At 47.3% G+C, this 19,812-nt stretch overlaps 1 protein-coding gene across 7 annotated transcripts in view; it reads right to left on the bottom strand.

The window, feature by feature from the left end:
- Nucleotides 1-19,812, bottom strand: part of MAP4K3 (mitogen-activated protein kinase kinase kinase kinase 3) — a 691,402-nt gene that overhangs the window by 54,511 nt on the left and 617,079 nt on the right. For all 7 annotated transcript variants that reach the window (XM_063918040.1, XM_063918039.1, XM_063918038.1 and 4 more), the window contains one exon: nt 138-196. In XM_063918040.1, coding sequence (XP_063774110.1) covers nt 138-196 — 59 coding nt within the window. The remainder of the gene's footprint in view (nt 1-137; nt 197-19,812) is intronic.

Raw genomic sequence — 19,812 nt, forward strand, 5'->3', positions numbered from 1 at the left:
GCATCCTTTAGGACGTATGAGAAAACATGTTGCAGACTCTATCATATAACAGATGCACTCAGTGTGTCACGGTATTCCCTGCACATACACCCTCTCCCTTGCATGTGAAATGAATGCTTGATGCAGAAGATTCTTACCAACGCAGCATTTCTGACACCATTTTGTATCGGGTATTTTTGTAGAGACAGCAAATTTCCTGAAGAACGACAATAAAAAGAAAAACACAGGAATCAATGCAAAATAGTCAAGGAGGTTATAGTAAGTGGCATGCTGTATACATTCTAATAACTGCATTGTATTTTAACAGCAAATCAATGCTTCCAGTGACACTGGTATAATTCCCTCTGCACTTTAGCACACTCATTTGTCGACCTCCATTCAGAAGAGCAAGCCATAAACGTCACCCTGCGTTGTACAGGCTTTATCTTGTAGTACGTGACAAGTGACCATTCATTCATCACATTATTTTACAACACATCTGTGCTATAAGCAACAGCAGTTCCTTTATCTGATATGCTGCACGCTGGCATGTTGTAGATTATACATTCCACAATATACTTGTATTAATTGTCACTTTTTGAAAATAAGAATTTACTTACCGATAATTCTATTTCTCATAGTCCGTAGTGGATGCTGGGGACTCCGTAAGGACCATGGGGAATAGCGGCTCCGCAGGAGACTGGGCATATCTAAAGAAAGCTTTAGGACTAACTGGTGTGCACTGGCTCCTCCCCCTATGACCCTCCTCCAAGCCTCAGTTAGGATACTGTGCCCGGACGAGCGTACACAATAAGGAAGGATTTTGAATCCCGGGTAAGACTCATACCAGCCACACCAATCACACCGTACAACTTGTGATCTGAACCCAGTTAACAGTATGATAACAGAGGAGCCTCTGAAAAGATGGCTCCCAACAATAATAACCCGATTTTTGTAACAATAACTATGTACAAGTATTGCAGACAATCCGCACTTGGGATGGGCGCCCAGCATCCACTACGGACTATGAGAAATAGAATTATCGGTAAGTAAATTCTTATTTTCTCTAACGTCCTAAGTGGATGCTGGGGACTCCGTAAGGACCATGGGGATTATACCAAAGCTCCCAAACGGGCGGGAGAGTGCGGATGACTCTGCAGCACCGAATGAGAGAACTCCAGGTCCTCCTCAGCCAGGGTATCAAATTTGTAGAATTTAGCAAACGTGTTTGCCCCTGACCAAGTAGCTGTTCGGCAAAGTTGTAAAGCCGAGACCCCTCGGGCAGCCGCCCAAGATGAGCCCACTTTCCTTGTGGAACGGGCTTTTACAGATTTTAGCTGTGGCAGGCCTGCCACAGAATGTGCAAGCTGAATTGTACTACAAATCCAACGAGCAATAGTCTGCTTAGAAGCAGGAGCACCCAGCTTGTTGGGTGCATACAGGATAAACAGCGAGTCAGATTTCCTGACTCCAGCCGTCCTGGAATATTTTCAGGGCCCTGACAACATCCAGCAACTTGGATTCCTCCAAGTCCCTAGTAGCCGCAGGCACCACAATAGGTTGGTTCAGGTGAAAACGCTGGAACCACCATAGGGAGAAACTGAGGACGAGTCCTCAATTCCGCCCTGTCCGAATGGAAAATCAGATAAGGGCTTTTACAGGATAAAGCCGCCAATTCTGACACGCGCCTGGCCCAGGCCAGGGCCAACAGCATGACCACTTTCCATGTGAGATATTTTAACTCCACAGATTTAAGTGGTTCAAACCAATGTGACTTTTGGAACCCAAACTACATTGAGATCCCAAATTGCCACTGGAGGCACAAAAGGAGGCTGTATATGCAGTACCCCTTTTACAAACGTCTAAACTTCAGGGACTGAAGCTAGTTCTTTTTTGGAAGAAAATTGACAGGGCCGAAATCTGAACCTTAATGGACCACAATTTCAGGCCCATAGACACTCCTGTTTGCAGGAAATGTAGGAATCGACCCAGTTGAATTTCCTCCGTCGGGCCTTACTGGCCTCGCACTATGCAACATATTTTCGCCAATTGCGGTGATAATGTTTTTGCGGTTACATCCTTCCTGGCTTTAGATCAGGATATGGATGACTTCATCCGGAATGCCTTTTTTCCTTCAGGATCCGGTGTTCAACCGGCATGCCGTCAAACGCAGCCGCGGTAAGTCTTGGAACAGACAGGGTCCTTGCTGGAGCAGGTCCCTTCTTAGAGGTAGAGGCCACGGATCCTCCGTGAGCATCTCTTGAAGTTCCGGTTACCAAGTCCTTCTTGGCCAATCCGGAGCCACGAATATAGTGCTTTCTCCTCTCCATCTTATCAATCTCAGTACCTTGGGTATGAGAGGCAGAGGAGGGAACACATACACTGACTGGTACACCCACGGTGTTACCAGAACGTTTACAACTATTGCCTGAGGGTCTCTTGACCTGGCGCAATACCTGTCGAGTTTTTTAATCATGTGGACGACTTCTGGGTGAAGTCCCCACTCTCCCGGCTGGAGGTCGTGCTGAGGAAGTCTGCTTCCCAGTTGTCCACTCCCGGAATGAATACTGTTGACAGTGCTATCACATGATTTTCCGCCCAGCGAAGAATCCCTGCAGCTTCTGCCATTGCCCTCCTGCTTCTTGTGCCACCCTGTCTGTTTACGTGGGTGACTGCCATGATGTTGTCCGACTGGATCAACACCGGCTGACCTTGAAGCAGAGGTCTTGCTAAGCTTAGAGCATTGTAAATGGCCCTTAGCTTCAGGATATTTATGTGAAGTGATGTATCCAGGCTTGACCCTAAGCCCTGGATATTCCTTCCCTGTGTGACTGCTCCCCAGCCTCGCAGGCTGGCATCCGTGGTCACCAGGACCCAGTCCTGAATGCCGAATCTGCGGCCCTCTAGAAGATGAGCACTCTGCAACCACCACAGGATGGATACCCTTGTCCTTGGTGACAGGGTTATCCGCTGATGCATCTGAAAATGCGACCCGGACCATTTGTCCAGTAGGTTCCACTGGAAAGTTCTTGCGTGGAATCTAACGAATGGGATTGCTTTGTAGGAAGCCACCATTTTTACCCAGAACCCTTGTGCATTGATGCACTGAGCCTTGGTTCGGTTTTAGGAGGTTCCTGACTAGCTCGGATAACTCCCTGGCTTTCTCTTCTGGGAGAAACACCTTTTTTCTGGACTGTGTCCAGGAACATCCCTAGGAAACAGAAGACAAGTCGTCGGAACCAGCTGCGATTTTGGAATATTGAGAATCCAATCGTGCTGCCGCAACACTACCTGAGATAGTGCTACACCGACTTCCAACTGTTCCCTGGATCTTACCCTTATCAGGGAATCGTCCAAGTAAGGGATAACTAAAATTTCCTTCCTTCGAAGGGATATCATTTCGGCCATTACCTTGGTAAAGACCCGGGGTGCCGTGGACCATCCCTACGGCAGCGTCTGAACTGATAGTGACAGTTCTGTACCATAACCTGAAGAACCCTTGGTGAGAAGGGTAAATTTTGACATGAAGGTAAGCATCCTTGATGTCCCGAGACATCATGTAGTCCCCTTCTTCCAGGTTCGCAATCACTGCTCTGAGTGACTCAATCTTGAATTTGAACCTCTGTATGTAAGTGTTCAAAGATTTTAGATTTTAGATTTAGATTTAGAATCGGTCTCACCGAGCCGTCTGGCTTCGGTACCACAATAGTGTGGAATAATACCCCGTTCCCTGTTGCAGGAGGGGTACCTTGATTATCACCTGCTGGGAATACAGCTTGTGAATGGCTTCCAAAACTGCCTCCCTGTCAGAGGGAGACGTCGGTAAAGCCGACTTTTGGAAACGGCGAGGGGGAGACGTCTCGAATTCCAATATGTACCCTTGAGATATTACCTGAAGGATCCAGGGGTCTACTTGCGAGTGAGCCCACTGCGCACTGAAATTCATTGAGAACGGGCCCCCACCGTGCCTGAGCTTGTAAGGCCCTAGCGTCATACTGAGGGCTTGGCAGAGGCGGGAAAGGGTTTCTGTTCCTGGGAACTGGCTAATCTCTTCAGCCTTTTTCCTCTCCCTCTGTCACGAGCAGAAAAGAGGAACCTTTTGTCCGCTTGCCAACAAAGGACTGCGCCTGATAATACGGCGTCTTATTTTGAGAGGCGACCTGGGGTACAAACGTGGATTTCCCAGTTGTTGCCGTGGCCACCAGGTCTAAAAGACCGACCCCAAATGTCCCTTTTCAAAGGCAATACTTCCAAATGCCGTTTGGAATCCGCATCACCTGACCATTTTACTGGTAGAATTGGACAACGCACTTATACTTGATGCCAGTCGGCAAATATTCCGCTGTGCATCATGCATATATAGAAATGCATCTTTTAAATGCTCTATAGGCAATAATATACTATCCTTATCTAGGATATCAATATTTCCAGTCAGGGAATCCGACCATGCCAACCCAGCACTGCACCTCCAGGCTGAGGCGATTGCTGGTCGCAGTATAACACCAGTATGTGTGTGAATACATTTTTGGATACCCTCCTGTTTTCTATCAGCAGGATCCTTAAGGGCGGCCATCTCATGAGAGGGTAGAGCCCTTGTTCTTACAAGCGTGTGAGCGCTTTATCCACCCTAGGGGGTGTTTCCCAACGCACCCTAACCTCTGGCGGGAAAGGGTATACACCAATACTTTTTAAGAAATTATCAATTGTTATCGGGGGGAAACCCACGCATCATCACACACCTCATTTTATTTCTCAGATTCAGGAAAACTACAGGTAGTTTTTCCATGACCGAACATAATACCCCTTTTTGGTGGTACTCGTATTATCAGAAATGTATAAAACATTTTCCATTGTCTCAATCATGTAACGTGTGGCCCTACTGGAAATCACGGTTGTCTCTTCACCGTCGACACAGGAGTCAGTATCCGTGTCGGCGTCTGTATCTGCCATCTGAGGTAACGGGCGCTTTAGAGCCCCTGACGGCCTATGAGACGTCTGGACAGGCACAAGCTGAGTAGCCGGCTGTCTCATGTCAACCCCTGTTTTTTATACAGAGCTGACACTGTCACGTAATTTTCAACAGTACATCCACTCAGGTGTCGACCCCCTAGGTGGTGACATCACTGTTACAGACACTCTGCTCCGTCTCCACATCATTTTTCTCCTCATACATGTCGACACAAACGTACCGACACACAGCACACACACAGGGAATGCTCTGATAGAGGACAGGACCCCACTAGCCCTTTGGGGAGACAGAGGGAGAGTATGCCAGCACACACCAGAGCGCTATATATATATACAGGGATAACCTTATATAAGTGTTTTTCCCCTTATAGCTGCTGTATGTTTTAATACTGCGCCTAATTAGTGCCCCCCTCTCTTTTTTTAACCCTTTCTGTAGTGTATGCAGGGAAGAGCCAGGGAGCTTCCCTCCAACTGAGCTGTGAGGGAAAATGGCGCCAGTGTGCTGAGGAGATAGGCTCCGCCCCCTTTTTGGGCGGCCTTATCTCCCGTTTTTCTGTATATTCTGGCAGGGGTTAAATGCATCCATATAGCCCAGGAGCTATATGTGATGTATTTTTTGCCATGTAAGGTATTTTTATCATGTTTTATTGCGTCTCAGGGCGCCCCCCCCAGCGCCCTGCACCCTCAGTGACCGGAGTATGAAGTGTGCTGAGAGCAATGGCGCACAGCTGCAGTGCTGTGCGCTACCTTATTGAAGACAGGAACGTCTTCTGCCGCCGATTTCTCCGGACCTCTTCGCTCTTCTGGCTCTGTAAGGGGGCCGGCGGCGCGGCTCCGGGACCCATCCAGGCTGGGCCTGTGATCGTCCCTCTGGAGCTAATGTCCAGTAGCCAAGAAGCCCAATCCACTCTGCATGCAGGTGAGTTCGCTTCTTCTCCCCTTAGTCCCTCGATGCAGTGAGCCTGTTGCCAGCAGGTCTCACTGAAAATAACAAACCTAAACTAAAACTTTCACTAAGAAGCTCAGGAGAGCCCCTAGTGTGCACCCTTCTCGTCGGGCACAGAAATCTAACTGAGGCTTGGAGGAGGGTCATAGGGGGAGGAGCCAGTGCACACCAGTTAGTTCTAAAGCTTTCTTTAGATGTGCCCAGTCTCCTGCGGAGCCGCTATTCCCCATGGTCCTTACGGAGTCCCCAGCATCCACTTAGGACGTTAGAGAAACCTACATTTACCACTGTTACGCTGTGGTTATTATCTTATCGTGCTCCGTGGTTTGCAACATCCATTGTAAATACAGAGACACACATGTTCTATTTTCTTTCTTTCATACTCCTTGGCTGAATGTAAAGAAAATGTGTCCATGAAGGTGTTGGCATTGGACAATTAATGAAGGGTGCAAATTGGAGGAAATGAATGAAGCTCACATATGCACACCATAAACACTGACTCTAAGTATACATGATGTTGCATATGCCTACTACACATTCTCAGCAGTAGCTTCCGCAAACTAAATGTGCACCTCGGGATCCGGACTGAAAGTCGACAGTAACTAGGTCGACAATGTCTAGGTCGACCACTATTGGTCGACAGTGACTAGGTCGACAGGGTGTCTAGGTCGACATGTTCTAGGTCGACATGAGTTTTTCACATTTTTTTTCTTTTTTTGAACCTTTTCATACTTAACGATCCACGTGGACTATGATTGGAACGGTAATCTGTGCCGAGCGAAGCGGTAGCGGAGCGCAGGCACCATGCCCGAAGCATGGCGAGCGAAGCGAGCCATGCGAGGGGACGCGGTGCACTAATTGGGGTTCCCGGTCACTCTACGAACAAAACGACACCAAAATAACATTAAAAACTCATGTCGACCTTTTGACATGTCGACCTAGACGCCCTGTCGACCTAGTTACTGTCGACCAATAGTGGTCGACCTAGACATTGTCGACCTAGTTACTGTCGACTTTCAATACCACACCCGTGCACCTCAGTGTGTGGAGAAGCAGAAGACTATTTTAAGTTGCACTGTGTTACAGTATCACAGTCCAACCTTCTACCACAACAGTACACCCCTTTGTTTATGGCTTACATTAATCCTCAGATGAGGAGACATGGAGCCTGCACTCAGGAGCGGTTCTTGGTGCGGGCAAGCAGTGCCTTCGCCCGGGGCACTGCGGTCTGGGGCCGCGGCCGCAGTCACCCCGCAGGCACCGCCGCCTATCCGCACCCCGCTTGACGGCTGCAGCAGACGCCGTGGGCTGCGTGGGCTCCGCTGCAGCCAGCTCCAGGGACAGACACTAGAGGTCAGTATTGACCTCTAGTGTCTGCGCGGCACTGCTATGGGAGAGACGTCATGACGTCTCTCCCATAGAGAGGAGCCGGTGGCCAGAGATGGAGCAGCAGTGGTTGGGAAGCAGGAGCGGGGCAGTGGTAAGTATTGTTTTTTCTATTTTTGTGTGTGTTTGTAAGCGGCTACTGGGGGCACAACTACTGGGGGCAAAGAAAGAGGGGGCACAACTACTGGGGGCAAAGAAAGAGGGGGCACAACTACTGGGGGCAAAAAATAAGATTTTAAACCTACCGGTAAATCTTTTTCTCCAAGTCCGTAGAGGATACTAGGGACTCCGTAAGGACCATGGGGAATAGACGGGCTCCGCAGGAGACATGGGCACTAAAAAAGAACTTTAGGTATGGGTGTGCACTGGCTCCTCCCTCTATGCCCCTCCTCCAGACCTCAGTTAGAGAAACTGTGCCCAGAGGAGACGGACAGTACGAGGAAAGGATTTTGGAAATCCAAGGGCAAGATTCATACCAGCCACACCATTCACACCGTATAACATGGGATACACGAACCAGTCAACAGTATGAAACAAAACCAGTATCAGTCCAAAACTGATCCAAACTGAAAACATAACCCTTATGTGAGAAACAACTATATACAAGTCTTGCAGGATGTTGTCTGCACTGGGACGGGCGCCCAGTATCCTCTATGGACTAGGAGAAAAAGATTTACCGGTAGGTTTAAAATCTTATTTTCTCTGACGTCCTAGAGGATGCTGGGGACTCCATAAGGACCATGGGGATTATACCAAAGCTCCAAAACGGGCGGGACAGTGCAGATGACTCTGCAGCACCGAATGAGCAAACATTAGGTCCTTATCAGCAAGGGTATCAAACTTGTAGAATTTTGCAAAAGTGTTTGAACCCGACCAAGTCGCCGCTCGGCAAAGTTGTAAAGCCGAGACGCCTCGGGCAGCCGCCCAAGAAGAGCCCATCTTCCTAGTGGAATGGGCCTTTACCGAATTCGGTAACGGCAATCCAGCCGTAGAATGAGCCTGCTGAATCGTGTTACAGATCCAGCGAGCAATAGTCTGCTTAGACGCAGGAGCGCCAAATTTGTTGGCTGCATACAGGATAAACAGGGCCTCTGTTTTCCTAACCCGAGCCGTTCTGGCCACATAAATTTTCAATGCTCTGACCACATCCAGGGACTCTGAATCCTCCACGTCCCTAGTAGCCACCGGCACCACAATAGGTTGGTTCATATGAAAAGAAGAAACGACCTTAGGCAAAAACGGATGACGAGTCCGCAACTCAGCTCTATCCACATGAAAAATCAGATAATGGATAGGGCCAAAATCTGAACCTTAATGGAGCCTAACTTTAGGCCCAAATTCACTCCAGTTTGCAGGAAGTGGAGAAAACGGCCCAGATGGAATTCTTCCGGAGCAGCAGTCCTGGCTTCGCACCAAGATACATACTTCCTCCAGATACAGTGATAATGTTTCGATGTCACCTCCTTCCTAGCCTTTATCAGAGTAGGAATGACCTCATCCGGAATGCCCTTTTTCGCTAGGATCCTGCGTTCAACCGCCATGCCGTCAAACGCAGTCGCGGTAAGTCCTGGAATAGACAGGGCCCTTCTTGTTGTAACAGGTCTTCCCTGAGAGGAAGAGGCCACGGATCTTCTGTGAGCATTTCCTGCAGATCTGGATACAAGGCCCTTCGAGGCCAATCTGGAACAATGAGAATTGTCTGAATCCCTCTTCGTCTTATGATTCTCAGTATCTTTGAGATAAGAGGAAGAGGAAGAAACACATAGACCGACTGGAACACCCACAGTGTCACCAGGGCGTCCATTGCTACCGCCTGATGGTTCCTTGACCTGGCGCAATATCTCAGAAGTTTCTTGTTGAGGCGTGAAGCCATCATGTCTATTTGAGGCAGTCCCCACTGACTTGCAATCTCTGCGAAGACTTCCTGATGAAGTCCCCACTCTCCTGGATGCAGATCGTGTCTGCTTAGGAAGTCTGCCTCCCAGTTGTCCACTCCCGGAATGAAGACTGCTGACAGAGCGCTTACATGACTCTCCGCCCATCGAAGAATCCTTGAGGCTTCTTCCATTGCCACTCTGCTCCTTGTGCCGCCTTGGCGGTTTACATGAGCCACTGCTGTGATGTTGTGTGACTGAATCAGAACCGGTAGACCTCGAAGTAAGGTCTCTGCTTGACGAAGGCCGTTGTATATGGCCCTTAATTCCAGTACGTTGATGTGTAGACAAGTCTCCTGGCTTGACCACAGACCTTGGAAGTTTCTTCCCTGTGTGACTGCTCCCCATCCTCAGAGGCTCGCGTCCGTGGTCACCAGAACCCAGTCCTGAATGCCGAACCTGCGACCCTCTAGAAGGTGAGCACTCTGCAGCCCCCACAAGAGATACCCTGGCCCTGGGGGACAGGCGGATCATCTGATGAATCTGTAGATGTGACCCGGACCACTTGTCCAGAAGGTCCCACTGAAAAGTCCTGGCATGGAACCTGCCGAATGGAATGGCCTCGTAAGACGCCACCATCTTTCCCAGAACTCGAGTGCAGTGATGTACCGACACTCTGTCTGGCTTTAAAAGGTCCCTGACCAAGCTCTGAAGTTCCTGGGCCTTTCCATCAGGAGACAGACCCTCTTTTGTTCCGTGTCCAGAATCATGCCTAAGAAAGGCAATCGGGTCGTTGGAACTAACTGTGACTTCGGTAGATTGAGAATCCAACTGTGTCCAGCAACTGTTCTCTCAATCTCGCTTTTTTCAGGAGATCGTCCAGGTATGGGATAATTGTGACACCCTGCTTGCGCAGGAGCACCATCATCTCTGCCATTAATTTGGTAAAAATCCTCGGAGCCGTAGAAAGCCCAAACGGCAACGTCTGAAATTGGTAATGACAATCCTGCACCACAAATCTCAGGAACGCCTGATGAGGTAGATATATGGGGACATGAAGGTATGCATCCTTTATGTCAAGGGACACCATATAATCTCCCCCTTCCAGACTTGCGATGACCGCTCTGAGCGATTCCATCTTGAACTTGAACCTCTTTAAGTATAGGTTCAAGGATTTTAAATTCAGAATGGGTCTGACCGAACCGTCCGGTTTCGGGACCACAAACAGGGTTGAGTAATAGCCCATCCCCTGCTGCAGCAGGGGAACTTTGGCCACCACTTGTTGAAGGCACAACTTTTGAATTGCTGCCAAAACTACCTCCCTCTCTGGGGAAGAAGTCGGCAGTGCCGATTTGAAAAACCGGCGAGGAGGCCCCTCTTCGAATTCCAGCTTGTACCCCTGGGAAACAATGTCTATTGCCCATTGCCCAGGGATCCACCTGAAAGTGAACCCAGACTTGGCTGAAAAGACGAAGACGTGCCCCCACAGGAGCGGACTCCCCCCGCGGAGCCCCAGCGTCATGCGGTGGATTTAGTAGAAGCCGGGGAGGACCTTTGTTCCTGGGAACTGGCTGTAGCTGGCAGCTTTTTCCCTTTGCCCTTACCTCTGGCAAGAAAGGAAGATCCCCGAGCTCTCTTGGATTTATGCGACCGAAAGGACTGCATCTGATAATGTGGCGCTTTCTTAGGCTGTGAGGAAACATAAGGTAAAAAGGTTGATTTACCTGCAGTAGCCGTGGAAACTAGGTCCGCGAGACCTTCCCCAAACAATTCCACACCCTTGTAAGGCAAAACCTCCATATGCCGTTTTGAGTCGGCATCACCCGACCACTGTCGGGTCCACAGTGCTCGCCTGGCAGAAATCGCCATAGCGTTCGCTCTGGACCCCAGTATGCCCACATCACTCTGAGCCTCTCTCATATAAAGGACCGCATCCTTAATATGGCCGAGGGTCAATAAAATAGTTTCCTTATCCATCATATCCATATCAGCAGATAAGGTATCGGTCCACGCTATTACAGCGCAACAAACCCAAGCCAACGCTATTGCCGGCCTGAGTAATGTACTGGTATGTGTGTAAATTGACTTCAAGGTAGTTTCCTGCTTACGATCAGCAGGATCCCTGAGGGCAGCGGTATCCCGAGACGGCAGCGCCACCTTTTTGGAAAGGCGCGTCAACGCTTTGTCCACCCTTGGGGAGGATTCCCACCGTATCCTGTCCTTGATCGGGAAAGGATACGCCATAAGAATCCTTTTGGGAATCTGCAGTTTCTTGTCTGGAGTTTCCCAAGCACTTTCAAATAACTCATTTAATTCAAAAGAAGGTGGAAAAGTAACCTCAGGCTTCTTTTCTTTAAACATGTGGATCTTTGGATTAGGTACAGCGGGGTCATCTATAATATGCAGCACATCCTTTATAGCAATAATCATATAATGAATACTCTTTGCCAATTTTGGCTGCAACCTCGCATCATCATAATCGACACTGGATTCAGAATCCTTGTCGGTATCTGGGTCAACTACCGGAGAAAGTGGACGTTTTTGAGACCCAGAAGGCCCCTGTGTCCATCCAGTCATGTGTCGGCGTTGCCGACGGAGACACCACACCTCATCCCTAGGAGAGCCTTCCGCTTCAGACATGCCGAGACACACGTACCGACACACCACACACTCAGGGAAAGCTCTAATCTGGAGACAGTTCCCCCACAAGGCCCTTTGGAGAGACAGAGAGAGAGTATGCTAACACACCCAGCGCCAATAACCCTGGAAAAAATTACCCAGATACAGCGCTTCTTTATATATGTACTGCACCAAATTATGCGCCCCCCCCCTTCTTTAAAACCCTCTGTCACCGGTGATCAGCAGGGGAGAGTCCGGCGAGCCAGCTTCTCAGCGTGTGCTGTGGATAAAATGGTGCTGGTGAGGGCTGAGGGAGAAGCCCCGCCCCCCTCAGTGGCGGGCTCTTTTAAAACAACTGGCGGGGATTCACTGTTAATACCACAAAAAAGTGTATATATATGTATAGCCAGTCTTAGAGGTATACATTGCTGCCCAGGGCGCCCCCCCCCCCCCCCCCCGCGCCCTGCACCCAACAGTGTGCGCTGTGTGTGTTCTGTGCGGGAGCAATGGCGCGCAGCGTTACGGCCGCGCGTTACCTCAGTGAAGCGCTGAAGTCTTCTGCCGCTTTTGAAGTCTTCTGTCTTCCTATACTCAACCGGCTTCTATCTTCCGGCTCTGCGAGGAGGACGGCGGCGCGGCTCCGGGATGAACCGCTACGGGAGACCTGCGTTCTGACTCCCTCTGGAGCTAATGGTGTCCAGTAGCCTAAGAAGCAGAGCCTATCACTTAAGTAGGTCTGCTTCTCTCTCCTCAGTCCCACGGTGCAGGGAGCCTGTTGCCAGCAGGTCTCCCTGAAAATAAAAAGCCTAACAAAATACTTTCTTTCAGGAAGCACAGGAGAGCTCCCTGTAGTGCACCCAGTCTCCTCTGGGCACAGTATTAAACTGAGGTCTGGAGGAGGGGCATAGAGGGAGGAGCCAGTGCACACCCATACCTAAAGTTCTTTTTTAGTGCTCATGTCTCCTGCGGAGCCCGTCTATTCCCCATGGTCCTTACGGAGTCCCAGCATCCTCTAGGACGTAAGAGAAAAAGAGGGGGCACAACTACTGGGGGCAAAGAAACGGGGCACAACTACTGGGGGCTTTCGCACTGGGCGCCACAAGGTGTAGTACCGGCTCTGCCTGCACTGTGGAGTGGCCAGCATGGTAAACAAAGCTACACCACTGGTACAGATGAGTTATGTCAAACCTGTCATAAATTACATCATTTTTACACCTTTCGTGAAAAGTTTGAGTATAAATGTTTAGTAACAAAAATCACATTCTCAATTGAATATTTAAAGTGGACCCATCATCAGCACACAGAGAAGGTCATTTCTAAAGCGTTCAACACATTTGGGTCCACTGTACGTTGTGATTTGCATAAGCAGATTACACACACTTTTTCTGTAATATTTTTATTATGATCACAAATAACGAGAGAGGACTTAAATTTAGTGCCAGCTGAGATTTAGAAGAGGTCGATACGGTCTTGTTCATTTAATGGGACCTAAATTGGCCTTCCATATTGCATTTAAAGGCACACTCACAGCAATATAGCATTAAGCTACACACACATACTTGCTCTCTGTAGTAAAGGGTCCCTATATTCTCACACTGTCATTATCAATATGAGCTAAAAGTCATTCTAAAATAAGCATTTTTTTTATGCAATAATTTTTATTGAGTTTTGTGGGATACGGTCGTTAGGTCGACACAGCTTAGGTCGACCACTGCAGGTCGACACGCATTAGGTCGACAGGTCAAAAGGTCGACGTGAGTTTTTTCAGTTTTTTTTTCTTTTTTTTCCATACTTAAAGATCCATGTGGACTACAATTGGAATGGAAACCTTGCACGAAGCATGGCGAGTGAAGCAAGCCATGCGAGGGTACATGGGGGGTAATTCCAAGTTGATCGCAGCAGGACATTTTTTAGCAGTTGGGCAAAACCATGTGCACTGCAGGGGGGGCAGATATAACATGTGCAGAGAGAGATAGATTTGGGTGTGGTGAGTTCAATCTGCAATCTAAATTGCAGTGTAAAAATAAAGCAGCCAGTATTTACCCTGCACAGAAACAAAATACCCACCCAAATCTAACTCTCTCTGCAAATGTTATATCTGCCCCCCCTGCAGTGCACATGGTTTTGCCCAACTGCTAAAAAATTTCCTGCTGCGATCAACTTGGAATTACCGCCATGGAGCACTAATTGGGGTTCCCCGTCGCTTTACGAAGAAAAGACGCCCAAAAAAGTAAAAAAACCCATGTCGACCTATTGTCCCTGTCGACCTTCCATGGTCGACCTAATGACTGTCGACCTAAATTGTGTCTAGCCAACGACTCATACCCAGTTTTGTAACATAATGAGTAACAACAAAACAAAACAAACAAGAAAAGTACACAAAACATCACAGTATAAGCATTCTTATATATACAATTTTTAATTTAACTACTAAATTGATTGAAAGAGGTGATACTGAAGGCGTAAGAAGATGGAATCTGATGTGAAGGCTACATGTTGGCACAGTACACCTGTACCTTTGTGGAGCTGGTTCCTGTGAGTGGGGTGTAGGTCAGTGGTTCCCAAACTTGGTCCCTGAAGGGCTCTCAACAGTTCATGTTTTCCAGGTCACCCAGATGAGCACAGATGTATTCATTACTCACTGACAAATTTTAAAAGATCCACATGTGGAGCAGATTATTTCATTTGTGATTCTGTAAGGAGACCTAGAAAATGTGAAATGTAGGGGGTCCTTGAGGATCGCGTTCGGGAACCACTGGTATAGATTATACACCTTGAAGTGTGGCTTGGTGGAATCTCTCTGCACTCCAAAGACAAATCCTGGCATTTCAGGTGCACACTGCATTGTCTTCAGCAAGGGCCCCAGTGTGGGTTCAATCAATAGAAATAGATTATCTAGATGCATCATCACTTGGAGAGTAATAAAACGGAGAAAGAAAAAGTGCCAGCCAATCAGGTCCTAACTCCATGTCACAGGCTGTTGTCAAAGTCAGAAAAATATCACGCTACACACTGCCATATAAGCACCTCATGCGAGTGCCTGCTGCGTGTGCATGAGCCCTCCCGTGCGTGCGCATACTCTCAGTTGCGTGCACCCGCAGGCGCACGGTATGCGCATTTACGGTAGAGTTTATGTGCGTCTAGCGGGCGACTCAATCGTAACATATTTTAGTCATATAATGTATTTTGTAGATTATGGTCCCTTTGATAGAATCTGAAAGTTTAGTTAATATAGCATGTTCAGGGACAAGGAGATTCCTCTTTGTTTGATACGAAGGGTCAGACAGGGGTTACACAGTGGTGTTTAGTATCCATCGGAAGAGAATATAATTAGCAATATTCCGGTGTTGGTTTGAAGCGGATTACTCGCTCGTGCGTATAGTTATGGACATAAGAAGTTTATGGACATTTACTATATTTGCACTTTATTACCCATGCGGCGGGAAACCCAGTTTCCCTCCCACCTGAGCAGTTTGAAATAGTCACAGCCCACCTGTATGAACCAACCTATGACCTTTTGTTATAATACAGAGACGAATTCCTGTGTCCAATGAACAATAAGAATGTAGGGACCATTGTACTGTACTGTGTGTAAGTGTATATAAAGACAAGCCGATCTGGGCCAGCTCTCTACTCTCTTCAACGGTTCTCATTGCTGATAATCGGGAGCTGGATATCCAGAAAGGCGCTCGCGATTTTTTCCCCTGGTGCGTAAGTTCTCTGCAACCATATTGTCTCTTATTTAATGTTATAAGCCATTCTCTCTCTCCTTCCCCCCTTAAATGTAATTGTATCTTTATTGTATTTTATGTGTAGTGATTCGGTTAGGTATTTTATGTTATCTTGGTAGTGTATAACTTGTATTGTATTATTCTTTTGCAATTGAACGTTCATTCATTTCCTTAAAAGGCGTTAGACCCTTAGACCGGTATTTGAGTGTTTATTATATGGCTAAGGGGTTCTCAGAGCGTCACATACGCTCATACAGCTTTTAAACTAACAGGGTTACACTGTGTTGCATTTACACCTTATCACTGCACAAGGGTTTACAGTATAAGTACATTGTTTATGGTATTGTTTTAAAGGTTTAACTCTGTGAGCGTCAGCGCCGCTTGTGATCTCCTCGTGGTCTCGAGCGTCCGCTACGCTGATAGCGTATCATTACGTTAGTCGGCAGCCTATAGCATGCTTGCCTTTACGCTCTAAGCCGTGAGCGAACGTGACGCTCGTGCGTCTCGTCCACGGCTAAGCGTTCGTTACGCTACGTGCGTACTCATACGGTATTCCATACGCCAATTGCGTACTGTGTTCTTTAACCTTTTAGAGTGTTTTATACAAGGTATAGAATAGGCATTGTCAATTGGGGACTCGCCCGCTCTTCACATATCTGCACTAGGTAATTCCAGCAGACATTATCGGTCAGCAAAAGGCGGGAGGTAATATTCCTCGTAGTGCTGAACAGATAAGCGTTTGCTTCGCTTAGTAAGGAGTGCTGAAGGAATCCGGAACAAAAAGGTAGGAACAGTACGTTATTGTCTTTTAAAACCTGTTTAGTTTCTGTTTTGCGAACGTAAGCAATAAGCATACACATCTGTATTTCTTGTTTAGTATTGTTTTCGTGCCTCATTCTCCTGATTGCCACATGTGTTGAAACATTTGTTGTTATTAATAGTTAAAAGTAATATTTAAGGGAATAATTGTAAAAGGCACGCACACAATCTCGCCTAGAATACAAGGGAGATTTGAGTGGTGGTCAGTGAAGGATTACTGTTAAAGATCATTCACATTCATAAACGTGTAGTGTGTAACTGTGGACGTACTTGGTCTGTGTACACGTGTCCTTACAAGGGCAGGGCGTACGCAGCAAGGGTCGACGCACAGAGCGTGTATTACGCAACAGAGCGTACGGATACGCCCACATGATACAAACCGCACGATAGTATTGTTTAGTAAGCGATAAGGAAAGAACGCGAAAAATAACACAAATCTATCTCAAATCCAAAAGATTAAAAGTTAAAAGAAAAAGACTTTCTCTGTTGCAATTCTTCTGGGTTAGACTATTACTGAATGAAAGGATTTCTGCGCAGAAATAAAAAAATTAAAGTGTACCTGTGGTAAGAGTGTGTGTATATATAAGATTTCTCTTTTATTACGGAAGTGGGAACCATAGGCCAGTAGAAAGAGATACACCAGCGAGAGTGATATCGTGGGGTGGCTTGGGAGGCGTCCCTTGTTAGACTCGACACATTTATGAGCAGTAGAGTCTGCTGTACATAACAGACCAGGAGGTCACAGACCAGGAGGTCACAGAACAGGAGGTTCAGGTACAGCAGACTAGAAGTAGAGAAGCACAACCGAAGAGGGTTGGTGCTAGACCCATATAGGCCAAAGAAGCTCATTGCTGAAGGAATTCGCAGCCGAAATTTTCGATTCCACTGATCGTTCCGCACATAAGATTAGTTGCTTATGTGCAGATACGATTGTACCGCATGTGATTGTGTGCATTAGCGTGTCTTAAATTCAAAAGAACGCTACTTGCACATTGTTAACGTGATTTGTGTAATTTTTTTTATTTTAAGGGAAGTAGCCTGATCACTCAGGGACATTCCAGCGACTGATACTTGCTGGGGAGGGTAAGACACTCCCACACGCCCGAGCAAGTAGACGTACTTAGGTGCCCTAGGCTGGGTACGGAACCTCTGGGAACTTTGGTCGCCGTATTGGCCAGCGTGGACGGGAGTTAAGTGGACGGACCTCGGAGCAAAACCCCCACCGCAGCCTTACCCCGAACATTTTGGTTTTCTGTGAGGGTTGCCGGAGACCCTGATTGGAAGTCAGAGGTAGTGAAAGCAACGCCTGCAGAGATGGGGGCCACTTGTTCAGGTAAGGGGCGATCAACCCAGGTTCAGGTTGATTTGGTAAACCGACCAATCGGGTCGGCAAGGTATATCATGTGTGAGAAATATGGTCATCACACAGAAATATTGTGCAATGAATGGGAGAGGATGACTGTGCATGACGGGGAAAAGTTTCCCCGGGTAGGTAGTTTTAACCCAGAAGTGTTACAGAATTTAAGGAGAAGAGTTTGTCTGATTAAGTCTTCAAAAAGGCGTATTAGACATTATGATTATTTAACATTGTGGCAACAGGAAGGTGAAATACAAAGGGGGTTGGCGCAAGCCACTGGATCTAACCCTATCAGGAAACTGATAGCCACTGCTCCCCCACCACCGTACATACCTGGAGAGAAATTGGTTGCAGAGAATGGCACTCAGGGTCATGTTAAATGTGTAGAAGTTAAGGATAATGTAACCAAAGTAATTAATGCTAACACTAATCCGTGCAAGTTGTACCCTGTTTTGAACTTTCCCCAGGATTGTGACCAAGAGGATGAGCCCACAACAATATCAGCACTCTCCCTAGCAGCCACCATATCAGAAACAGCAGTAGGCACGACTCAACCCGTAAGATTAGTATCAAAGGCCCCTAGCGGAGGGACAGGTGAGGTCGTATCGACTGGTAAGTACGGCACCATACACTATGCTGAAACCATTTCACCACATGTTGTAGAATCTACTCAGAATGATGTTATTGGACTTAATCCTGTTAGGGTAATAGCAGTGCCAAATGGGAAAACTGAAGCTTCAGGAGCAACTCCTGTCAGGAACATCGCCATGCACTGTCCCTTTTCCCGAACGGAATTAAGGTCAATGATGTCTGAATTCCCTGATCCTAGGAAAGACTTAGTTGCATGTCAAAAGTATATTAGGGAACTAGGAAATTCTGCAGAGCCAAATAACAAAGATTGGAGGACAGTTTTGAGGGCATGTTTACCCCCCAGTGTTGATCCGTTAAAGTTTATCGCTGATTGCAAGTTAGATGAGGAAGTACCACTAACAGACGAGTATAATCAGGATAATGTAAAGAGAATCAACTTACAGTTAGGGGTATATTTTCCTGCAGTAGTAAAGTGGAATAAAACCTTTACAATAAAACAAAAAGGTGAATCCACACCAGAGTATTTTCACCGGGCTCTGCAGGATATGGCTAGGTACACTGGTATAGATGACATTAAAACAAATGTACACCACAGGGAAGTAGCTGTTTCAGTATTAATGGACGGTCTAAAAGAGGTTTTAAGGAATAGAATACAAACCACTAGGCCTGATTGGAGAGGTATGTCGGTGGATGCATTGGGAGAGGCTGCTGCTGGGCATGATCGGAATATCATCAGACACAGGGAGTCACAGAGTGATAAGTTAATGGCTGTGAGCATACAGGCCCTCACTACCCGGCCACCTCAGCCCAGAACTGTGACCCCTGTGGGTAAGTCAAGAGGTATAAAATGTTTTAGTTGTCATAGAGAGGGACACATGTCACGTGATTGTAAAGCAAGACAAATACAAAATTCATATCAACCCTATAGACAACGAACTGATACGAGACACTGGAATCAGGGACCAAAGGGGCGGAGCTATGAGCCACATGCAGGGGAAACAAAAAGGTATCCCCCAAGAAGAGACTGGCAAATCTCTGATAGTTCCCATCTACCCCCACCACAAGTAATTGCTGCCAGCGCGATTCAGGGAGGTCACCATACCCAATAGGGGTGTGGCCACACCTGTAATCTGCAGCCAGTGAAATTGATTGCAAGTCTTGGAAGTGAACCCGAGATCACAATTGATGTAGCTGGTAAATCATTAAATTTCCTTGTAGATACGGGGGCGGCCAAATCAGTGATAAATTCGACAGTGGGCATGAGAACCACTGGTAAAACAATTCCAGCCATGGGAGTAACGGGAGTAGTACAACACTACCCTGTTAGCAAACCAGCAGAGATTACAATAGGGCCTTTGCATACCAAGCATTCCTTTTTGCTGGCTGCATCGGCACCGACTAATCTCCTGGGAAGAGATTTACTGTGTAAAATGGGGTGCGTCATTTATTGTACTCCTGAAGGTGTATTCTTAGACATACCTGAGAATCACGCTCAGGAAGTACGAGACATGCTAGACTCCCCATCAAAATTAATGTCACAGA

The sequence above is a fragment of the Pseudophryne corroboree genome, chromosome 4 (genome assembly GCF_028390025.1).
Source record: "Pseudophryne corroboree isolate aPseCor3 chromosome 4, aPseCor3.hap2, whole genome shotgun sequence".
Taxonomy (NCBI): Eukaryota; Metazoa; Chordata; class Amphibia; order Anura; family Myobatrachidae; genus Pseudophryne; species Pseudophryne corroboree.